The sequence below is a fragment of the Equus caballus genome, chromosome 1 (assembly GCF_041296265.1).
Source record: "Equus caballus isolate H_3958 breed thoroughbred chromosome 1, TB-T2T, whole genome shotgun sequence".
NCBI classification, from domain to species: domain Eukaryota; kingdom Metazoa; phylum Chordata; class Mammalia; order Perissodactyla; family Equidae; genus Equus; species Equus caballus.
Genome location: NC_091684.1, coordinates 27955958 through 27979156, shown reverse-complemented (window position 1 = coordinate 27979156; position 23199 = coordinate 27955958). Strand labels below are relative to the sequence as shown.

Sequence of the window (23199 nt, the reverse complement as noted above, 5' to 3'; positions counted from 1 at the left end):
CAAATGTATCTTCTTCACTAACAATAAACTAAGCTCAATTCAAGAACACAAAAGATATGGTGTACATGAAAAGTCCATGGTAATTTTAGAATCACCACCACCAAAAAAAAGGAAACCAAAAACCAAAAAAAAACCCCAAAGAACATTTTGATTTTTTTTTCTGTTTTGGTCAGGGATACACCTGGAATTAGTAACTTTCGGGATGGAGGGAGAGGTCTTAATCCAAAAGAATTTTGAAAAATTACCTGGTAGGGAATGTAGAATCGTAAGCAAAGCTGAGCAGCTCCTGAGGATAGCCAATAGAAACTAATCTCTCCACAGTAAGCTCAAAGCCAAGGGACTCATACTCCGGGGACTTGTACACTGCACAAAGAGGAGGTGCTCATTAAAGGAACAGCCAGTCAAAACAGAAGGCGAATGAGTGCATTTCTACTCTTTCCCAATTCGTCCCTCTCCCTAAATCTGCCATTTTTCTTTTTTCCCTCAAGCTTCATGTTTTGTGCTGCCCTGAGTAATCAGAGGACTCAATTGTTAGTCTGCGGAAATAGGTCATACTATAGTAGGAGCGACAGCAACAAGATGAATTATCAGACAATTCAGAATAGTTCCTTCATTCTTAGGAAACCTAATCCCAACCCTTCTTCCCTTTATCTATTCTTTCATTCCCACAATCTAAAGGCAGGAAAAAAACCCCTAATATGAACATCTATGATATTACCCATGAGAATATAAGTATATAGAAACCTAGGTAGAGAGGTCTATATATGTTAAAGGCTCCATTCATGTGCCTAATTGGTGTAGGAATCCTTTAAATGAGTTTTTTTTTTAAGTCTATTTTTGGAATTCCTGTTTGGCTTAGTAGTTGCTTTGTACTCCTTCTCCGATCAGCATAATTCCGTTTGTCAGGATTCACTTGTTTTCTTATTAGCCCTAACAATACTATAGCCATCAAAATTGCATTTTACAAGCTATTACTGCAATATCAACCATAAAAAGACAGTCTAAGATAATTAAGGAAATATGGACGTGAACTGGGAATTAGATGTTAAAGAATTATGACTCATTTTATTAGACATGATTATGGAAGGATGGGAATATGCAAGTGGATGTATAATATAACTCCTTATCTGCCAAAGAAGCATACTGAGTTTGTTTCAGATGAAATAAAATGGATTTTAGGATACAGGAGTTTCTCTCTACTACTGTATATGTCTGAAATTTTCTATAATGAAAAAACTTTTTAGAATCATTACTGCAGTTCAGCATAAAGAAAATACTGTTCCTTTAAACAAGTTTCTTCCAAGTGAAATCTTACGTAAGCATCCTTCCATCAGTCTGTAGGAGTGGGTAAGCCATATTAAAAACAAAAATAAAAAATAGACCTGCTATTTTGCTAAATGCCAAATGAGGCCCCAAAAACATCCATTTCATTCTTATAATCTCATAATAATGCAACTATTATTATTATTATAATTCTTCTATCTACAATTAATATATGCCCTGTGGCTCAAATTGATTTTTCATTGCAGTTAGTCTGCCCATGCAAGTTAGTGATAAATTTTAATAAGTATGATTGAACTTTCCCCTTTCCAAAAGCAATCCTGTAGAACATTTCTGGAAATCCATTTTCAAAGCCAGTACTACTGCCTGCCTCCCCAGAAGGGAACTGAGTGCTCAGAGACAGGGGAAGGAAGGAGGCTTTCATGTAGCTGCTTCTGTACCTTTAAAACTTGTAACATACTAGGGTATTTATTCTTTTTAATTAAACTGAAATTTTTAAAAAGCAAAGTAAGCTTTCAAAGTCCTTTAATAAACATTTGTCATATTTAAAAAGCCTAAAATTCTTAAGGTCCTTTAAGGAAATGCTTGAGTCTCGTCTCATCAGAACAATGTTAAAAGCGGCCGTCATTTCTTTTGTTGTCTCAAGGGTAATAATAATTTAACGCTAACCTTGGTTAGTATTTTCAAAACTGGCTATATTTTTTTCCTCTCCTCAATTCCAGCCCCATCCTCCCTCTTCCCCCAACAAATAACTTTCTGAAGCGTTAAAGTGTGGAATTCTTAAATCTAGATGATGTACACTGTGGTGAAGGAAATGCTATATATTAATACAAACTAACAGAGAAAGAGCTGGCGTATTATCACAAAACCAGGAAAGCATGGTATTCATTGATGTCAATTTGAATTATTTTGAGAATATAAAACAACATCTCTCACCCCATCTCATGTTTTCACCCCAAGTGAAAGCAAATCTCATTTTAACAAAATTTCCCTAAAACAAAAATTACTTCTCAATCTTAACAAAGCCCCACTTATTTCAAACAATATTTAATGAAACAAAATTCCAGTACAGTTAAATAATTTGAATAATCCTTTGACATGCATTCTAATAAGATGTGGCCCATATAAAATATTTTCAATTACTAATTTTTCAGAAGGATAATTTGCTGATAGATCTTAACAATGGGAGACAAAACTCAAACCTTAATCACCCCCACCCAGGCTCATCCCTAAATGAATAATTTTCCCTAGTTAGAGAATCTATAATTATAGAGTGATGGAGTAATGGTGATTAAAACTTATGTCTATGAGACAATTTGGAATGAACTCAAATCAATTTACGCAGAATTTTTAGTGGAAAATAAAATACAGGGAGGGGAAAAGAAAATCTCAAAACCCTATTTTGCCAGCACAAACCCTAGAAGAGCAGAAACTCCAACACTATACACTTGCCACATTGTGTTTACTCCAGGGCAGAACTTCCCAAGTGTTCATCCGAGGTGACTTTCTAGAAACTCCACCTTCAGAAATAAACACTTTAAATTTCCTTTCTTTCATTAAGTTTAGGGTACTTCCCAAAAACACAATATATTTTTCCTACTTGCTGACCTTAAGTTACACAGCAAGTACAAACATCAGCTGAAGCCAGGATGTGGGTTTGCCTCCGTCTCACCCAAAGCTCATTATAGTGTACTATACCACAGTCACTGTTAAAACGAACGTCTGCATCACACAGGCCATCAAAATTTAAAGCTTGGTGTTAAAACACACTACTCTCTCTCCAATTTCTTTCATCTAGTCCAAAATAAACTGCACAGGTGGGAATGGATTTAGCAAAGAGAGTCCAAGTTCTATTTTGACAACGCTATCTATTTCACTAAGCTCTATATTAATCAGTAAGACCTACAAGCTATTGGCATTTTCTCATAAGCTTCCTCGATAATCATTTCAGTAACATGAACTCGTGGGTCACTAAAGCATCTGCTAGACAACTATGTATACAGTACAACCAGGGCTGGAAAAGCAGGACTGTAGCTGCACAGAGCATGGGTTTAGATGTTTTGTTCTAAGTGTCCCTTCAGAACATCACAATTTGTTCTGAGCTGGTGGCAAAACTGACTATTCCTGAAGCCTACAAAGTACCACCATCCCTTGAAAAACAAATAAATAAACAGCAAAATTCCTTTTTTAATCCACCAGGCCCTTCAAAGCCAGCCTCGACATCTGTGGGGAACCATATCTAACACCTCAGACTGTAGAGCTCCGTGCCTCTCCACAGCTGCAAAGGCTCTAATTTCAATTTCTCTCTTAAAATTGGCAAGTAAATGATGTATAACTTCAAGCTCAATTCTTACAACTGACTTTCCAAGACACAGCCAATAGCTTCAGAGTAAACACAACCTGACACATTCACTGCTTATTTCTTCTTCGAGAAAGTCCTCAGGCCTATCCTAATTAACCCAATATCCAGAGACAAAGGAAGAAGTTATTTTAAGGGCCAGAGTCCAAAAATGTGGACTGCTTCAGCCACTAGGGCAGCACACAGTGTTCTCAGGTTACATAACCAGACTATAAAGAGAACAACCAAAGCTTTGAGAGCTGAAGCTACTGACAGCATTTAAAGATATTCTTTACTTCATAATCTGCAAGGAAAAAACAGCTCTTCAAAAAATATCGGCTGCATGTTGTGGGGATGAAAGCTGAGGGCTCTGTTTTGAATAGATGTTATTCACATAAGATAGAACCTATGTTAGAGGACACAGATAGTCCATTTGGAATGTGCTAAAAATTTTCTGCAGGGAAGTCTAGAATTCTCATGCACTTTTTACCTTTGCCACCAAGACACACTGTGTAGTAGTTTACAGATTTCAAGAAAAAGAAAGGGCAAACCTCGACAGAGGTTCCAGCCTAGCAGAGTGCTGCTGCCAAAATGAGAACTCACACGAGGCAGACGCAGATGCAGAGTGTCACTCCAGTCTTGAAGGAGTTACACTGGCTCTCCTGTTAAAAACAAAACAAAGCAACACAACAAAACAAAAACAAAAACTGGTTTTAAAACTGTTGTGATGGGCTGGAACAGAGAGACACCATTTGGAAATTGGTATTTACAGGAGTTACTGCCCTCCTATTTAGAAGCCTCTGACCATCACTAAAATTCATCTAATTGGCCATAACAAGTATTGAAGATAAGCCTAAGTATTGTGCATTATTTACTTTTCTGGCACCCTGAGCCTGGAATACAAGCCAAGTCTGATCCTCAAATGTTAAGTCAAAAGACAAAAAAGGAAAATAAATTTATTTTGTCTTAGTTTATTTTCTCTAGCACATTTCAGGTTTATGAGATAGAAACTGAATGAAGCTGGTAAAGTGTTTAAAACTGACCTAGAGTAAGTGAACAGACTAAATAAGGCATAAACCAGAGCAGTCTCATCTGGCTTTTAAGTACCCATTTAAACTAAGTCTATTTGCCTGTGTCTAAATACCTACCTACTTTTCTACCCCTCCAACACTTAAATTTGTCATCTTGATATAGACAAGAACCAACTTCATGCTGCTAAAAACCTAACCAGACGTCTAAATATGGAATAGAAAGAAAATGTTTTATTTTGATTCTGTCAGTGGATATTTGCCCTCAGTAAGAAGAATGATATTATCCTACTTTCATAAAGTACATACATCCTTTAAAGATACTGACACTTTTAAGGTATGCATTATGTTTAACTTTATAGGGAGTCATTTTCCCTAGAGACATTTAGGTTTTTGAAAACATGGAGAGACTCCTCTAACTTCTGAATTTTTTGTGAAAGGGAGATGGTACTAATAATAGAAGAGCAGAAATGACTAAGTATAATGTCTAAAAGTCCTAAAAACCTTACAACTAGGAGAAACCACGACCACCAATCACTATGAAAACTAAAAATCCAACCCAACCACCCAAGAACAGTTCTTCGCTTTTATGCTGTAAACGTGATCAACGTCAACATCAACAACTAGAGAGTTGTTCGGGCTACGCGATGTTGGTTCTCTGAGACTATAACCAGGAAAGGTAACAATTCACATTGTCGTTAAGGAAATTTTAAATAAAAGTCTTTCCAATTCTCATATAAACAGATACTAGAACTTTCTACTTTTCAAAATTATTTGAAAACCCTAACACAATAACAGACATAGTCAAAAATTTTATCTCTAACCCAAGAGATCACAAGTGATCTAAACAAAGATAATGAAAATTTCTAAAAACTATTTCAATTTTAATTACTTAAAATACAAAAGCTAGGGGCCGGCCCAGTGGCGCAGCAGTTAAGAGTGCATGTTCCACTTCGGCAGCCTGGGGTTCGCCGGTTTGGATCCTGGGTGGAGACATGGCACCGCTTGGCACGCCATGCTGTGGTAGGCATCCCACATATAAAGTAGAAGAAGATGGGCATGGATGTTAGCTCAGGGCCAATCTTCCTCAGCAAAAAGAGGAGGATTGGCAGCAGATGTTAACTCACGGCTAATCTTCCTCAAAAAAAACAAAACAAAACAAAACAAAAGCTGGACACTATGCAACACTTTTACCAATATGAAAGAAAATCAACTCCCAAATGGCTAGATATGTAAATAACGAAACAGAGTTTGAAAAACTACCAATTTCAAGTCATTGCAAAAGCAAAATTAAATGGCAATTAGGAAATGTATTTGTTTAAGAATTATTAAGAGTATTAGAAGAATGTTTATTTTAAAAATACACGGAAAAAAATTACCTAACTCCAATTTTTTTCCCTCTGAGAATCTGTACATTTACTAGGAATTTGTATTTAGAGTATTGTTTTCAATTTAAAACAAGAAAACTGAAAATTATTGAGATAACTTCAAAAAATCCTCTTTAATCAAAGGAGCTGCTTGTAATTTAAAAAAAATTGAAGCTAATATGTAATTTTTCCCCCAAAATAAGAACAGATCACCACACTTAAATATCTGTACTAAAGTTAGAGAAATGTAACAAACATTTGGATGCCTACTGTGTACCAGGCACTAGATGCCAAGAACATAAACCACAACAGCTCTTGGTCCTTGGCCTGAGGGAGCTCATAGTGCACTACAGGGATATACAATTAGATATTTATAATAAATTTTAGAAGATCAACAACGTAATATAACTAAGGAGGTACAGGGGAACAGAAAAGGAGCCAATTAACCCACCCCAGGAAGTCTTCTTGAAACTATGTATGATTTATACAGGCTTATACAGATAATTCATTTTTATAAGGACTATATCAAGGTTCTATAAAGTTTACCAGACAAACTTTCTGAGACTCAGATGCAGGTAATATGTTCCAAAAACTCACAGCAGGGTCAGGCACGTCAGTTATCGTGTGCAATGGGCTGTGTGAAAGTGTGAAAAGTGTTGGTGCGAGTCTCACAGTAGCTACGCAGCCACAGCTGACTTCCCTGTGGAAATGACAGCCAAATGTGGCCAATTTCGTGATAACAGTCAGCCCTAGATTTTTACTTGTAATCTCCCAATTTTCAACTTCTGACTCAATTTGAAAAAACCAACAAACTCTACTTGAGACAAACTATGGTGGTCTGAGTTGGGCCCACGGGCCACCGGTGTGCAAACTCTAGTGTACCCTGTAGGTCAGACACTTCCACATAAGTTCTCCCAAATAAATGAAATGTTTTGACTGTCCTCTTCAGAGTCTTAAAGAAGCAAATAGATTTAGTACTTAATGAACTGGAAATTCAAGTGGAAATAAACTCATTCTTCAAGAAACACAGAGTAGCCTAGATAATACTATTACTCTATTCATCTCAAGGAAAAATTGATGGGGTGGATAAAAAAAACTTAGGAAATAAAGGAATCTTCATGTAGTCACTTACTTTGGTCCCCTACCACAATGCCATGACAATTATGTCATAACAATAGTAATTACCTGAATTTGATTCCTTTTCACAACTGTCAAACCAAACAAACGTTCCCAACATTGAAAGAATCACAATCACCTCAGGGTCTGCCGAAGTAACCGACTCTTAAGAGCTCCCTGACACAGCAGGCTCTATCCGTTAAGCTTTAACCTACACAGCTGACTCCATTATCATTTGTCCTTTGCCCAGTGGCCATTATCCCTATTATAAAGCAAATATTCAGAGAATGTGTAAGCAGAAAAGAGATAAAAAAATCAAAGGTAGCTATTATATTAGGACTACTTTGTAAACAAATTTACCCATGTTGAAAACAGCCTGCGATATTAGGGGAAAAAAGGATTCATTTTAGTAATTTTACTGATACAACTAATAGTATTACATGACATTTATTCACAAAAAAAGTATCTGGCTTACATTTGAATGCTTTTATGACTGGCAATGGAAAGTAAAGAACATAAACACTGGCAACTGCAAACTCAACCACTGTGCCATTGGGTCAGCCCCTTATCTTTAAGAAGAAATATTAACGGGCCGGTCCAGTGGTGTAGCAGTTAAGTTCGTGTGATCTGCTTCAAGCCATGCTGTGGTGGCATCCTACATACAAAATAGAGGAAGACTGGCACAGATGGCAGCTCAGGGACAATCTTCCTCAAGCAAAACGAGGAAGATTGGGGGGCCAGCCCAGTGGTGTAGTGGTTAAGTGCACATGCTACCGTTTGGTGGCCAGGGTTCGTGGGTTCGGATCCCAGGCCGGGACCTATTCACTGCTCATTAAGCCATGCTGCAGCGACCACCCATATACAAAATAGAGGAAAACTAGAACACATGTTAGCTCAGGGACAATCTCCCTCACTCACACACACACACACACACACACAGAAAACTGAAACACAGACAAAAGTTTACACTGTTGTATGTTTCATTAAAAAAAAAAAAGTGCTGGGGCCGGCCGAGTGGCACAGTGGTTAAGTTCCCACATTCTGCTTCGGTGACCCGGGGTTCCTTGGTTTGGATCCCTAGTGCGGATGTACGCACACTCATCCAGCCATGCTGTGGTAGGCGTCCCACATATAAAATAGAGGAAGATGGACACAGATGTTAGCTCAGGGCCGATCTTCCTCAGCAAAAAGAGGACAATTGGCAGCAGATGCCAGCTCACAGTTAATCTTCCTCAAAATAAATAAATAAATAAAAAGTGCTCTCCCCACATATATGGTCAAATGATTTTTGATAAGAATGCCAAGACCATTCAGTGGGGAAAGGGCAGTCTTTTCAATGGTGTTGAGAAGACTGGATATCCACATGAAAAAGAAGTTGGACCCTTACCTTACACCACAGACAAAAATTAACTCCAAACAGATCAAAAACCTAAACACAAGAGCTAAAACTATAAAACTCTTAGAAGAAAACATAGGGGAAAATCTTCATTGTATTGAATTTGGCAATGATTTCTTGGAAGTGACAGAAAAAGCACAAGCAACAAAAGAAAAAAACAGAAAACAGATAAATTGGATTTCATCAAAATTAAAAACTTTTCTGCTTCAAAGGACACTATCAAGAGAGTGAAAAGATAAGCCACAGAACAGGAGACAACATTTGCAAATCATATACCTGATAAGGTATTAACATCTAGAATATTTAAAGAGCTCCTACAACTCAACAACAACAAACCAAACAACCCAATTAAAAAATGGACAAAGGAGGCGGGCCCGGAGGTGTAGCGGTTAAGTTCACATGCTCCACTTCAGCAGCCCGGGGTTCACGGGTTCAGATCCCTGGCGCAGACCTAGCACCACCTGACGAGCCATATGCTGTGACAGGCATCCCACATATACAATAGAGGAAGACGGGCACAGATGTTAGCTCAGGGCCAGTCTTCCTCAGCAAAAAGAGGAGGATTGGTGGCAGATGTTAGCTGAGGGCTAATATTCCTCAAAAAAAAAAAAAAAGTACAAAGAACTTAAATAGACATTTCTCCAAATAAGATATATGATTGGCTAATAAGCACATGAAAGATGCTCAACATCGCTAGCCTTTAGGGAAATGTAAATCAAAACCACAATGAGATACCAACTCACACCCATTAGGATGACTATTATCAAAACAACAACAACAAAAATCTAAAAATAACAAGTGTTGCCAAGAATGTGGAGAAACTGGAACCCTCATGCATTGCTGGTGGGAATGTAAAATGGTACAGCCACTGTGGGAAAGAGTTTGGCAGTTTCTCAAAAAGTTAAAGATAGGGGCCAGCCCCGTGGAGTAGTGGTTAAGTTCAGCATCCTCCACTTCGGTGGCCCAGGTTCTCGGGTTCAGATCTTGGGTGGGGACCTACACCACTTGTCAGCCGTGCTGTGGCAGTGACCCACATATAAAGTGGAGGAAGACTGGCACAGATGGCAGTGCTCAGGGCCAATCTTCCTCAAGCAAAAAAAAAAAAAAACAAAAGAGGAGGATTGGCAACAGATGTTAGCTCAGGGCTAATCTTCCTCAGCAAAAAAAAAAAGTTAAACACAGAATTACCATATGATCCAGCAATTCTATTCCAGCAGATATACTCAGAAGAACTGAAAGCAAAGACTCAAACAGATACTTGTACATCAATGTTCACAGCAGCATTATTCACAATAGCCAAATGATGGAAACAACCCAAGTGTCCATTGACAGATGACAGATAAACAAAATGTGCTATATATACATAATCAAATATTATTCAGCCTTAAAAAGTAGTGAAATTCTAATACATGCTGCAACATGGATGAAACTTGAAAACATTATGCTAAGACATATAAGCCAGATACAAAAGGACAAATATTATATAATTCCACTTATATGAAATATCTAGAATAGGGAAATTCACAGAGACAAAGTAGATTAGAAGTTATGGGGCTGAGGGAGGAGGGAATGAGAAGTTATCGCTTAATGGGTACAGAGTTTCTGTTTGGGATGACGAAAAAGTTCTGGAAATGGATAGTGGTGAGGTTTGCAAAACACTGTGGATGTACTTAATGCCACTCAATTATACACTTAAAAATGGATAAAACAGTAAATTTTACATTATGTACATTTTACCACAATTTTAAAGGAGAAAAAAAGGTGTTCTACCTTGTTTGAGATGTCTTCAGTGACAGTACACCAGTACTGTATAGTACTTTCTACTTAAGTTGTTTTTCCTCACTCCCTTTTTATTTTTTTTTGAGGAAGATTAGCCCTGAGCTAACATCTGCCACCAATCCTCCTCTTTTTGCTGAGGAAGACTGGCCCTGGGCTAACATCCACGCCCATCTTCCTCTACTTTATATGTGGGACGCCTGCCACAGCATGGCATGCCAAGTGGTGCCACGTCCGCACCTGGGATCCGAACCAGCGAACCCCGGGCCGCGGAAGTGGAACATGCGCACTTCACGGCTGCGCCACCAGGCCAGCCCTTCCTCTCTCCCTTTAAATACCTCAATTGCCAATAAGTTTGGTGAGGATATACAATAGCTGACTTCAGTAAATACCACGCAAAAAATGCTCATTTAAATGTCGTGTCAAAATGTCAATTTCAATAACAATACAAGATCAGAGTGCACCTACTCTGCACGAGAGATCAAAGACCCTGAGAAGCTTCTGCTCCTAGCAAGATAACCCTCTAATTTATGGACACCAAGAACTAGTTTCTCTTAATTTCTTCCCTGGTACTCTTAATAGCTTTATTCTATCTTCTCTCCTTACTTTAGCCTTGTTAATGCAAAGTGCTTAGGTCTGTCTAATTGGATTTCATCCCTGGTGGGTAATGATACGGGCTGGAAAGGAGAGGAGGGCAGAAAAATTCAAAAGGGAGGAGTCTAAAGTATATTTTCAATCCCTCCCAAGGTTTTGTCATTGGGGGGAAAAAAAGGACAATATTAGAATTCTAACACTTGGAACAGAGTACTTACACAGTACTCTTTAGGCTTGATTTCCTTAAGATTATTTTTAAAAATTGAAAAAAAAATTGTGTAAAACTACCTATATTCTAAGGATGAGGACTACATTCAAATGCAAGAGAAAAATGCATTTTGCCCTATGGAGGATTTCCATTTTTGGTAAAAAAAAATGAAGGATCTTTTTTATTTGAGCTTTTTTCTCTTATTGATTTCTCATTTAGAGGTTAGCAAATAATTTCTGTTCCTCTGATAAGTGGGAGCAGCACGAGAAATGGAAAGTGACCTGAGTGTAAATTCTGGTTGAGTCTTAAGTTAATTGCTGGCTACGTGAAAGTCATTTTACCTCCTGACTTGGCCGCCTTCATCTGTAAAATGGAGCTGGTATACCCTGTCTCAGTGGGCTGCTGTGAGGATTAAAAGGTATACTGTACACAAAGTACATTTCCTAGGACATAATAGCACATGCTTAGTAAACGTTTGTTCTCTTCCTCCCGACAATTTCTCAGAAAAATGGGAGGGACTGGACACTAGTTCTGAAATGGTAACAAAAATAAGGAACTTACTGCTGGACTTACCCAAATGGCTCAGAACCTATAGGTGTTGGAGCTGGAAAAAAATCAGAACGTGTCTCTTTTTGGATCTTTGAGCCCAAGAGCTGCCCCTCCCCCCCCCAAAAGGAGACAATTGAAAAATCAAGATAATTTCCTAAATGAATCAAGTTAGAAATAATACATTTTTCATAATCTTAAACCAAGAGTCACTCTATATTTGTGAAGAACATTAAGCAAATATTAACAAACCCTCCCCCCACCCAAAAATGTTGCCCTTGTCTCCCTTAGGGTAAAGACTTCCGACAGTTTAATTATTCTACATATATAATTTTGATGTTAACTCCATGGAACTTACTGCATGTTTAAGTCTTTCACGTAACCCAAAGGTCAACTACTTCTTTCCACTTAAAAGAACCCTAACCCTAACCCTAACCCTAACCCTTACACTTAGAAGCATATCAGTGATACCTTTGTCATAAAGAAAATCTTTTTTCTTTTTGGTGAGGAAGACTGTCCCTGAGCTAACATCTATGCCAATCTTCCTCTATTTTGTATGTGAGACACTTCCACAGCATGGCTTGATGAGCAGTACGTAGGTCCACATCCAGGATCCCAACCCAAGAACCCTGGGCTCACTGAAGAGGAGCATGTGAACCTAACCACTACACCACTGGGCTGGCCCTCAAGAAAAATTTTTTAATTTAAGTAAGGATCTGTTCTCAGAGATCTATTCCTTCAGCATGATCCTGCTGAGAAATAACCCTTCACTGGAAAGACTGCTTAATTTCTATGGCGACATAATGTGATGCCAAACACCATGTCATTAAAAAGCTACTCAGAAAAGAATTTTATCTATTAAGTTCATGATGATTTGCAATACTTAAAAAGAAAATTAAAGACAAAAGAGTGATTAAATATTCCACTGCCATCTGGCTAACATTCCAGATTTTTCCATAATATATTGGGGTATAAATGAGTTTTATATTGATATTTTTCTCCTCATTCCTTAGATCTTCCCTTACAGCCCAAGTTCAGTATATTAATACTTTGGTATCACTACTCAGAGCAACAGAACTACTTTCATTGCATTAATCATTTTATATACATTATTTCATGTAAACTTATACCAATAGTTTATCCCTCCCCCCCCACCCCGACTACCCCCCTTTTGGGATTAAATGAAGAAACTGAGACTCAGGGAGATTAAGCAACATGCTGGTGGCCAAGAACTAGCTAAGGTAGAGCTGGGATCCAAATCCAGGTCTAACACACTCTGAGGTTTCTGCCTTTTTCTCCAACCATACAGCCTCTAGTAAAGATAAAAATAAGACTGGGCCTAAACTCAGAGTATATAGGACTTAACCTTTGAAACAGAAAGAGGATTATTCTGGCTTTTTTTTTTTAATCACTTTTTACACCTAGATTACTCTCATTTAGCCACTGGCTAACATTTTGCTTGTTAAAGAAAGCACGTTTTGGGGGCTGGCCCTGTGGCCGAGTGGTTAAGTTCACGTGCTCTCCGCATTGACGGCCCAGGGTTTCGCCAGTTTGGATCCTGGGCGCAGATGTGGCACTGCTCATCGGGCCATGCTGGGGCGGCATCTCACATGCCACAACTAGAAGAACCCACAACTAAAAATACATACAACTATGTACTGGGGGCTTTGGGGAGAAAAAGGGAAAATAAAATCTTTAAAAAAAAAAAGAAAGTACATTTTATAGATCAGCAGTCTGTCAGATAGTGACCTATAATCATAAGGAGGTGATATAAGTATTTTATGTCACTCATTTAATCAGAAAAGAATTTCTCATTTAAAACCTCGGAAATAAATTTCTGGGTATAATATTATAAAACTAACAGAATACTAACAGTAACAGAAAACACAGGACTATTTATGTCTACCTGTCACTTGAAAAATGAACAAGCACTAAAGAACCTAAAACACACCAACTCTCCCCGTGTTTTCTATTTTCACTCTATTGTCCACTGTTGGTAATAACAAATTCAGGAAGAGAACATTTTTAGCAGTCTTCTATGCAAACAAAAGCAAAGAAATAAAATTCAAAAATAGTATGGGGGGAGGGCAAAAGGGGTGATTAGGCTTACATGTGAGGGGATGGACTATAATTAGTTTTTGGGTGGTGAACATGATGTAATCTACACAGAATTCGAAAAATATTATGATGTACATCTGAAAGCTATATATTGTTACAATCCAATGTTACTGCAATTAAAAGAATTTTAAAAATTAAAAAAAATAGTATACATTGGTCCCTTCATTCTGTGGATAGGGAGTACAGTCAAGGCCACTTGATATGGGGATATGTTCTGAGAAATGTGTAGTTAGGTGATTTCATCGTGGTGCGAACATCATAGAACGTACTTACACAAACCTAGATGGTATAGCCTACTACACACCTAGGCTATATGGTACTAATCTTTTTTTTTTTTTTAAAGATTTTATTTTTCCTTTTTCTCCCCAAAGCCCCCCGGTACACAGTTGTATAGTTTCAGTTGTGGGTCCTTCTAGTTGTGGCATGTGGGATGGTGCCCGAGCATGGCCTGAGGAGCGGTGCAATGTCTGCGCCCAAGATCCAAGCTGAAGAAACCCTCCACCTCCGAAGCAGAACGTGCGAATCCGGCCACAGGGTGGGCCCTATGGTACTAATCGTATGGGACCACCCTTGTATATGCCATTCGTTGTTGACTGTAATGTTGTTATACGGTACATGACTGTAGCTGGGTTAAAAAGAACTTTCTTGCTCTCTTACAAGTACAAAGACCTAATCTTAGGTTGACTTTGAAGATCTTTTTTGGCTTAATTTGTCCTGGAGAATGCACTTACCTGTATGACTCAGCTGACTGTCCCACGTAAGTATAAAAAAGCTAAGGACTGCTCTCAGATAAAGACCATAAACAAAATCTGAGGTCTAGAAAGGACCCACAGTAGGGCAACTTAGGAAACCAGAGCACCTAACAGGGAAATTAAGGAAATTTAATTAAGGAAATTTAATTAATTAATTAAGAAGCCTCAAGAAAAGGGAAAAGAAAAACATATCTGAAGAGGGAGCCAAAAATGCGAAGGACAAGTTTCTGATATACATCATGTGCAAAGAACGTTGCTAAAGTAATCTGGGGTAAGAGAGGAATTATAAATAGGTCTGATTATAAATAGGAATTATAAATAGTATTTTTTATATAAAACACAGCCCACTGTTGGTCAGTGGGAAAGCTAATATACAATACTTAGTATTACCTAGATTCTAAACACTGAATTTCATATATAAATTCATCTGTACTTAGTACAAAAACTGGTTAGAGCATAAGAAATATACATAATTCCACTAGAGAAATACAGTGTTAATCTACAGCATTACAGAAATAAGGAGCTAAATGCCAATAATGGCAGTTAATTCTACAGGCAGATTTCAGAATTAAAACAAACAGGAAAAATTAGTTTATGTCAATAGACAAGTTTTTTGTTTGGGGGTTTTTGTTTTTATTTTATATAAAAATGTCAATCTTACATGGAAACCCTGCAAATATACTAATAAAAACATTAAAAATGTATGGCTCACTTTATTTACAGAGACAGCTGATGATGAAGGGATCTTCTCTGAAAAATTGTTTGAGGTATGAGGCTGGCATTCAGATGAGATAAAGATAACGAGGTTCCTTCCCATCAGAATGGGTTATGTTACTGAACTGTGTGACACACTTCATTCAGGGGAAGAAACGTACCAAATTGTAAGCAAAATAATACAATTTTTAAAAGATAACACAAGTAAAGCCACCAATTTCTCTTTTAACAAACTAAAAATAAAACCAAAACCTCTGCTCCCCCACAAAGTAACTTTATTCTACCAAAGCTCTATACAGTTTACTTTTGGAAAATGACAAGTTTAAAATCATTATGTATATAGTTTAAGATTAAGAGTCCATGTATGTCTTCTTGCCTCAATTATCGTCTTCCTTACTCATTAGTGACAAATCAAAGTTTTAAATGATTATTCACCACTAATTCTACCAACCCCAACATTTGACATGAAGAACTGCATTCTCAAAACATCAGGATTATTCAAAGCAAATTTTCTCATTTATCAATATGAACTATAAAAAAGGTAAAAAATGAAAACCAAACCAAACCATGACACCCCTCCGCCTAAAGAAGGTGTTCTGTGGCCATTGTCTAGAAGACTAAAAACAGAGCTGTTTCCTTATGAAAATAGCTTAAATCTCCAAAATTAGATCCCATCCCCTACACTTTCCATCAAAAAGTCATATACATTTCCCACATATGAAAACAAGGGGAAAAAACTCCAAGAAACCCATGTAGCTATTCTCTGAAAAAAATTTAGACAAAGTTTACAGTGGGTAAGGCCCTGAGTCAGTAACCATCTTCTCTCAATGAACGTACAATTCCAAAACATGACTGCCATTGGAGATGTGATGTCCTATCCAGACCTTTCAGAAGCATCCATCCTGGCCTCACCATCAATTTCACTACATTCTAACTCTGAAAACTTGTAATCCATCTATGCTGTAAATGGTACCTGTATCACTCAAAATATTGTTTGCTAGAGTAGCCAATTCACAGATTATGCTAGGTAACAGTTCTATAGCATATCTAATCATTTCATTTCAGATAAAATTAACATTTATTGAGTTAGTCCTTCCCACCCCAAAAATCAAATGCTTACTAAATGTCTTCTTTATGTTAGGAATAGTAGTATTATACAAAAAAGGTAGCTATTTATTATAACAGCTACTATTTGTTAGGCACTTAATATATACTGAGTTAATACTGAAAAAAATTAAGAAACCAATTCTTCTCTGAATCCTCCAAATTCTAAAGTCAAAATATACAAGAGAAAAAAATGAAAGGAAGTACATTGTGCCACATTTCACTCTAAACAGAAAATTGCTATTTTCCACAAACACTGGAAGCAAGAAAGCAAGTCAACAAGACAAAAAATAATGTTAATGATACTAAGAGTTAGAACACAAAAAAACAAATAAACAAACTGAAAAATTATAGTCAGAAATCAAAGAGCTTCCTGCTTAGTCCTAATAAAAAATATAAAGCAAATAAAGATAGTGGTACCTGGAGTATTTGGATAATACTTTACTATATTAATTTTATAAGTAATTACTTTCTTATAGTCAACAATTATCAGAAAAGCAGGTTATAACTCCATACTTATAAATTATTACTTTAAAATCACCTCTAAATTTAAATCTCCCTTATTCTTATGCATTCACTGAAACCAAAAGCTGGTTCTTCAGGGTCTAGGAATCAATAAAACTGATAAACCTCTAGCTGGACTTATGAAGGAAAAAAAAAAGAAACAAATTACCAATATCAAGAATGAAAAAGAGGGGCCAGCCCCATGGCCGAGTGGTTAAGTTTGCACACTATGCTTTGGTGGCCCAGGGTTTCACTGGTTCAGATCCTGGGCGTGGGCATGGCACCACTCATTAGGCCATGTTGAGGTGACGTCCCACATACCACAACTAGAAAGACCCACAACTAAAAATATACAACTATCTACTTGGGAGATTTGGGGAGAAAAGGCAGGGGAAAAAAAAAAAAAGAATATTGGCAACAGTTGTTAGCCAGGTGCCAATCTTAAAAAAAAAGAGACCATTACTACAGACTTTACAGATATCAAAAGAATAATAAAAGAATATTATGAACAACTTTATGCCAATAAATTTAAAACTTAGATGAAATGGACACAAATTATCAAAACTAATACAAGAAGAAATAGAAACTCCAACTAGCCTTATATCCATGTTTAAAAGTTGAATATATAATTTAAAACTTTCCCACAAAGATAACTCATGGCCCAGATGGCTTCACCAGTTAATTCTATCAAATATTTAAGGAAAAAACAATACCACTCATACCCAAACTTTCAGAAAATAGGAAAAGGGAATGGTTCACAATTCATTATATGAAGCCAGCACTACCCTAATACCAAAATTAGATGAACATCACAAGAAGAGAAAACTACATACCAATACCCCTCATGAACGTAATGCAAAATCCTCAACAAAATACTGGCAAAGCAAATTCACCAATACTATATAAAAAGAACAGTACATGACCAAGTGACATTTATTCCAGGAACGCAAAGTGGTTTAACATTCAGAAATCAATGTAATTCTCTCTTATAACAGACTAAAAAAGAAAAACCATACGATCATCTCAACAGAAGCAGAAAAACATTTGATGAAGTTTAGCACACATTCATGTCAAAAATAAAACTCCTAGAAAATTAAGAATAAAAGGGAACGTTCTGAACCTGATAAAAAACATTTACAAAAAGCTACAATTGACTTCATACTTAATAGTGAAAAACTGAACATTCTCTCCCTAAGATCAAAAACATGGCAAGTAGGTCCATTCTCAACACCTCTAATTCAACATAGTATTAAAGTTTTAGCCAGTGCAATAAGGCAAAACAAAGTTTTAATAAAATAAGATATAAATATATACAGATTGGAAAGGAAAAATTAAGTAACTTGCAGATGATATGAACATATATGTGGATAATTATAAGGAATCTACAAAAGAGCTACTGGAACTAATAAGTGAATTTAGCAAGTCACAGGATACAACGTCAATATAAAAAATGAGCTGTATTTCTTAATGCTAGCAACAAAAAAATAGAAAATGAAATTAAAAACACCATTTACAATTACAAAAAACCATGAAATACTTAGATAAATGTAACAAAACACATGAAAGACCTTTAACCAAAAATCGTAAAACATTGCTAAGAGATACTAAAGAAAATTAGATAAATGGAACAAGGTATCATGTTCATGGAATGGAAGACCCAGAGTAATTAAAATGTCAATTCTCCACAAGTTGATATAGAGATCAAGATATCCTAATCAAAATCCCAGCAGGCCTTTTTAAAAACTGATAAGCTGATTCTAAAATTTATATAGAAATGTGAAGGATCTAGAAAATCAAAACAATTCCAAAAAAGAATAAAGATAGAGGACTTACACTATTGACTTCAAGACTAACTAAAAACCTGCAAGAATCAAGTATAGGTGAGGAGTGGAGCAACTAGAATGCTCATATTTGCTAGGTGAGAATTTAAAATGGTATCATTACTCTGAAAAACCATTTGTCAGTTTCCTAAAAGGTAAACATATAATCTGGTAATTCCACTCCCAGGTATTTACCCAGAAGTAAAACTATACATCCACAAAAAGGCTTATACACCACAGTAGCTTCATAATAGCCACAAACTAGAAACTACCGAAATGTCCATCAAAAGATAAATAGATAAACAAATTGTGGTATACACATACAATGGAACACTACTTGGCACCTCCCTCCACAAAAAGAAATTTTAAAGAGAAACAGGATAATTTCATAATATTGACTGGCTAACATCACTATTAATAAGACTTCACAACATTATGTACCCTGGTATCGTGCTCTGAAAAGAGCACATCACTTCTGTGGTATTTTTCCCAAACATGCAAAATACTTCCACCTATTCATGAAAAAATATCAGATAAACCCAAATTGTGGAACATTCTACAAAAATACCTAACAAGTACTCTTCAAAAGCATCACAGCAATGAAAGACAGGAAAGACTTAGGAACTATAACAGAAGAGACTAAGAAAATATGACAACTAAATGCAATGTGGGATTCTCAATTTGATCCTGGATTGGAATTAAGAACTTTAGTGAAAAAACCAGTAAAAACTAAACACAGTCTGCAGTTTAATTAATAGTACTATACTAAATGCTAATTTCTTAGTTTCTGCAATTGTACTATGATCAAGTAAGATATTACCATTAGGAGAGAGTAAAGGCAAACTATTAATTTTGCAGCTCTTCCATAGGTCTAAAATTATTTCAAAATAAGAACTTAAGGGGCCGGCCCCATGGCCGAGTGGTTAAGTTTGCACGTTCCGCTTTGGTGGCCCAGGGTTTTGCCGGTTTGAATCCTGGGCATGGACATGGCACTGCTCATCAGACCATGCTGAGGCGGCGTCCCACATGCCACAACTAGAAGGACCCACAACTAAAAATATGCAACTATGTACCAGGGGGCTCTGGAGAGAAAAAGGAAAAAACAAAATCTTTAAAAAAATTAAAAATTAAGAAAATAAAAATTTAAGGGGCCAGCCCCATGACCGAGTGGTTAAGTTCGCGTGCTTCGCATCAGCAGCCCAGGGTTTTGCCAGTTCAGATCCTGGGCGCAGACATGGCACTGCTCATAAGGTCATGTTGAGGTGGCGTCCCATATAGCACAACCAGAGGGACCTACAACTAGAATATACTGCTATGTACTGGGGAGCTTTGGGGAGAAGAAGGAGAAGGGAAAAAAAAAGACTGGCAACAGTTGTTAGCTCAGGTGCCAATCTTTAAAAAAATAAAATAAAATAAAAACTTAAAAAAAAAAAGAAGCCAGACACAAGAGTACATTCTGTATGATTCCATTTTAAGAAATTCTAGAAGAGGCAAAATTAATCTATATTGACAAAAAGCCCTGGGGCAAAGGGTGGGGTAGGAGAGAGAAGTGACTTCAAAGAGGCAATGAGGAACTTTCTGGAATGAGGGAAATATTCTATATCGTGATTGTGGTGGTGGCTACACAGGTGCATACATTCTGTCAAACTCAATCTATATACTTAAAATGCACGTGTTTTATTGTATGCAACTTATTCCTGAATAAAGTTTATTAAAATTTTAAGAATAAGTGCATCTTTAAAAGTAATTCACTTGAATAATTAGTGTATTTACTGGGTCAAGTACCATGATTGATTCTTAAACTGATACATTAAAACTTATGCACCCAAATTGTTCATTCAATAAATATTTTCTGGGCACCTACTATAAGCCAGGCTTTAAGCAACACATAGCATATAAATGTGTAAAAATAAAAAAAGCCCGTGTCCTTGAGGAACTTGCAGGGCAATGGGGCGACTGGCAAGTAAACAAAAGCTGCAACTGGGGCCAGCCTGGTGGAGCAGTGGTTAAGTTCACAAGCTCCACTTCAGCAGACTAGGGTTCCTGGGTTCAGATCCCGGGTGTGGACCTATACACCACTCATCAAGCCATGCTGCAGCAGCAGCCCGCATACAAAATGGAGGAAGACTGGCACAGATGTTAGCTCAGGGACAATCTGCCTCACCGAAAAAAAAGAAAAAAAGAGCTGCAATTGACAATATAAATTGCTCTGAGAGAATGATGTACCAAGGTGTCAGGGTTGCAGCAAGAAGACAATGTCTCAGAGAAGGCTTCAGAAAGAATATAGACACTTTTCAAGAACTTCCCCTGTGAGGCTATTATGCTTATTCCAGGGATATTTATCCCAAATACTCAAAGTTTTCATAAAACATTTAGTCTTGTGTCTGTATTTCATGGCACATTTTTCTGATGAAAATTCCTTAGCACTTCAAGGGTATGGTTTGTTTGTTTTTTAAGTAACCAAAAGTTAGTCACAGATCAATTTAATAAATATCATTCTGGAAAACAGGTCAGAGTATAAATATAAAGTAGCTTTCCTACCCGAGGGAAGGCAATACCACAAGAAGGGTAACAATGTTTTTCATTCAACACAGAATTGTTGGAATGTCTAGTCTCTCAAGGGGACTACTTTAAATGGCTTTGCTCTTTTGAGTGCTTAAGTTCTGTTTAAGGGGGGGGGAAACTTATCACTTTGAAATTATACCTCACTATAAATTTTCATTATTCAAAATGATAATTGAAACTTACTATGCACATATATATACAGGTATGCCTAGGTTTGAGTCTTAGTTCAGCTTGATTATAGCTAAATGTCCCTGGACAAAGTCCTTAACATCTTAGTGTCATCTGTAAAATGAAGACACTAATAGTAGTATCTGCCTCATAGAGGTTTTGTTTGTTTGTTTGTTTTAGTGAGGAAGATTGGCCCTGAGCCAACATCTGTGTCCACCTTCCTCTATATTGTATGTGGGACAGCATGACTTGATGAATGGTGTAGGTCCACGCCTGGGATCCAAATCCATGAACTGGAGCTGCCAAAGCAGAGCACGTGAACTTAACCATTATACCACCAGGCCGGCCCCTAGAGTTTTTGCATATATTAAGTGGTGTGAATGAGATAATCCATGTATTACATGTAATCCATGTAGGTAAAACTCAGACCGGGGCTTGGCATATAATAAGCACTTAATAAATGTTAATAATTACTATTATACTTACACATAACCAAAGTATATTAGTGTCTAGACTAAGAGTAAGCATTAAAATATGAAGTGAGGTTACAAAAAAACAAATAAAAAGAAGAAACCATAAGGTATCTCTAAAGTTTAGAGACTAAGATTCAGTGACTTTTTCACTAAACGAGAATTCATTTTTTCTTTATTCTGTGAGTTCTCTCTCAATGCTCAGTAACAATATGTGCCAGGCACATTACAGGTTTTCAATAAATACTTATTGAAAGTATGGATACTTATTGATACTACTTCAATACAATGAGATTGTCTTAATAACCAAAGGGAAAAAGTTCGTCACTTTTTGATCTCATTAACTTCTATTTCTGCTTTAGATTATATCTCTTTCAGCTGCTGAACTATCTCATCATTGCTTTCCCTGGAGATCTAGAATTCTAGAAAGGAGAAAGATTTTCTCCCAATCTGGACAGCACGATCTATACTAAGAAAGTACAGTGCTTCCACCTGCCTTCTGAGAAGTGCTCCTAAAAGTCTCTGTGTCCAATTAGGAAAATATGAAAGAATCAAAATGCAGGAAAAATAACTTTAAGGCAATAAAAAACTTAATAAATAGAGTATGGAGGGAAGAAAGAGAAATTCAAATCAAGTCAGTGTCTATTTTTAATATATAACTTGTTTGGTAAATATCATGGCCACATCTACGTGCCACTAACTTTTAAACAGCATGTGCTCACTTTTGTACATTTATATTATCCATTTATATTTGTAGCCTAAAGTGAATACCAAACTGAGATTTGTCTAATTTGAAAAGGAAGCCAGTTTTCTAATCCTGTTACAAAAAGGTTTCTGAATATAAGTGAATTTATACATTTTTAAGGTTTTTTGTGTCCTTAAAGACGGTATTTTTTACAGAAAATTTCTGAAAGATTCTTGAGTGTCATAGCTGTACACACGTGCATGCACTTATATATATGCACGTGTTCAACTCAGTCCTTCATCCCTACTATTTCTTAAATTAAATGACATTTTCACCAGACTGCAAATATTTTAATAAAAACCTCCTAAGTTCTGAAAATGTTGCAGTTATTGACTATACATTGATTATGTCAAATGTGTTTCAGAAACAGGAGGCGAAAAACAGCACAGTGATGGTGTTTGGGGTCTATTTTATAATGAACGAAGCTAACAGCTCTAGTTTTTAAAAAGTCTTTACATAGGATGTGTGCAATTGTTCCAATGGAAAACGAACACATTTTCCATTTGTGTTAAGAATAACATTAAAATTTTTAACTGATAAAAGTTTACCCTGTGGTAGAGTAAGAGATCCAAAATTCTACCCTTGAAGA

At 36.7% G+C, this 23199-nt stretch overlaps 1 protein-coding gene across 49 annotated transcripts in view; it reads right to left on the bottom strand.

Moving 5' to 3' along the window:
* NT5C2 (5'-nucleotidase, cytosolic II) overlaps nt 1-23199 on the bottom strand; it is a 139410-nt gene that overhangs the window by 16870 nt on the left and 99341 nt on the right. For 26 of the 49 annotated variants that reach the window (XM_023640181.2, XM_070221541.1, XM_023640177.2 and 23 more), the window contains one exon: nt 246-363. In XM_023640181.2, the coding sequence (XP_023495949.1) occupies nt 246-363 (118 nt within the window). Of the gene's footprint in view, nt 1-245; nt 364-4170; nt 4282-11677; nt 11709-23199 lie in introns of all 49 variants that reach the window. The other 23 variants (XM_023640195.2, XM_070221739.1, XM_070221651.1 and 20 more) reach the window with 4 other exon arrangements.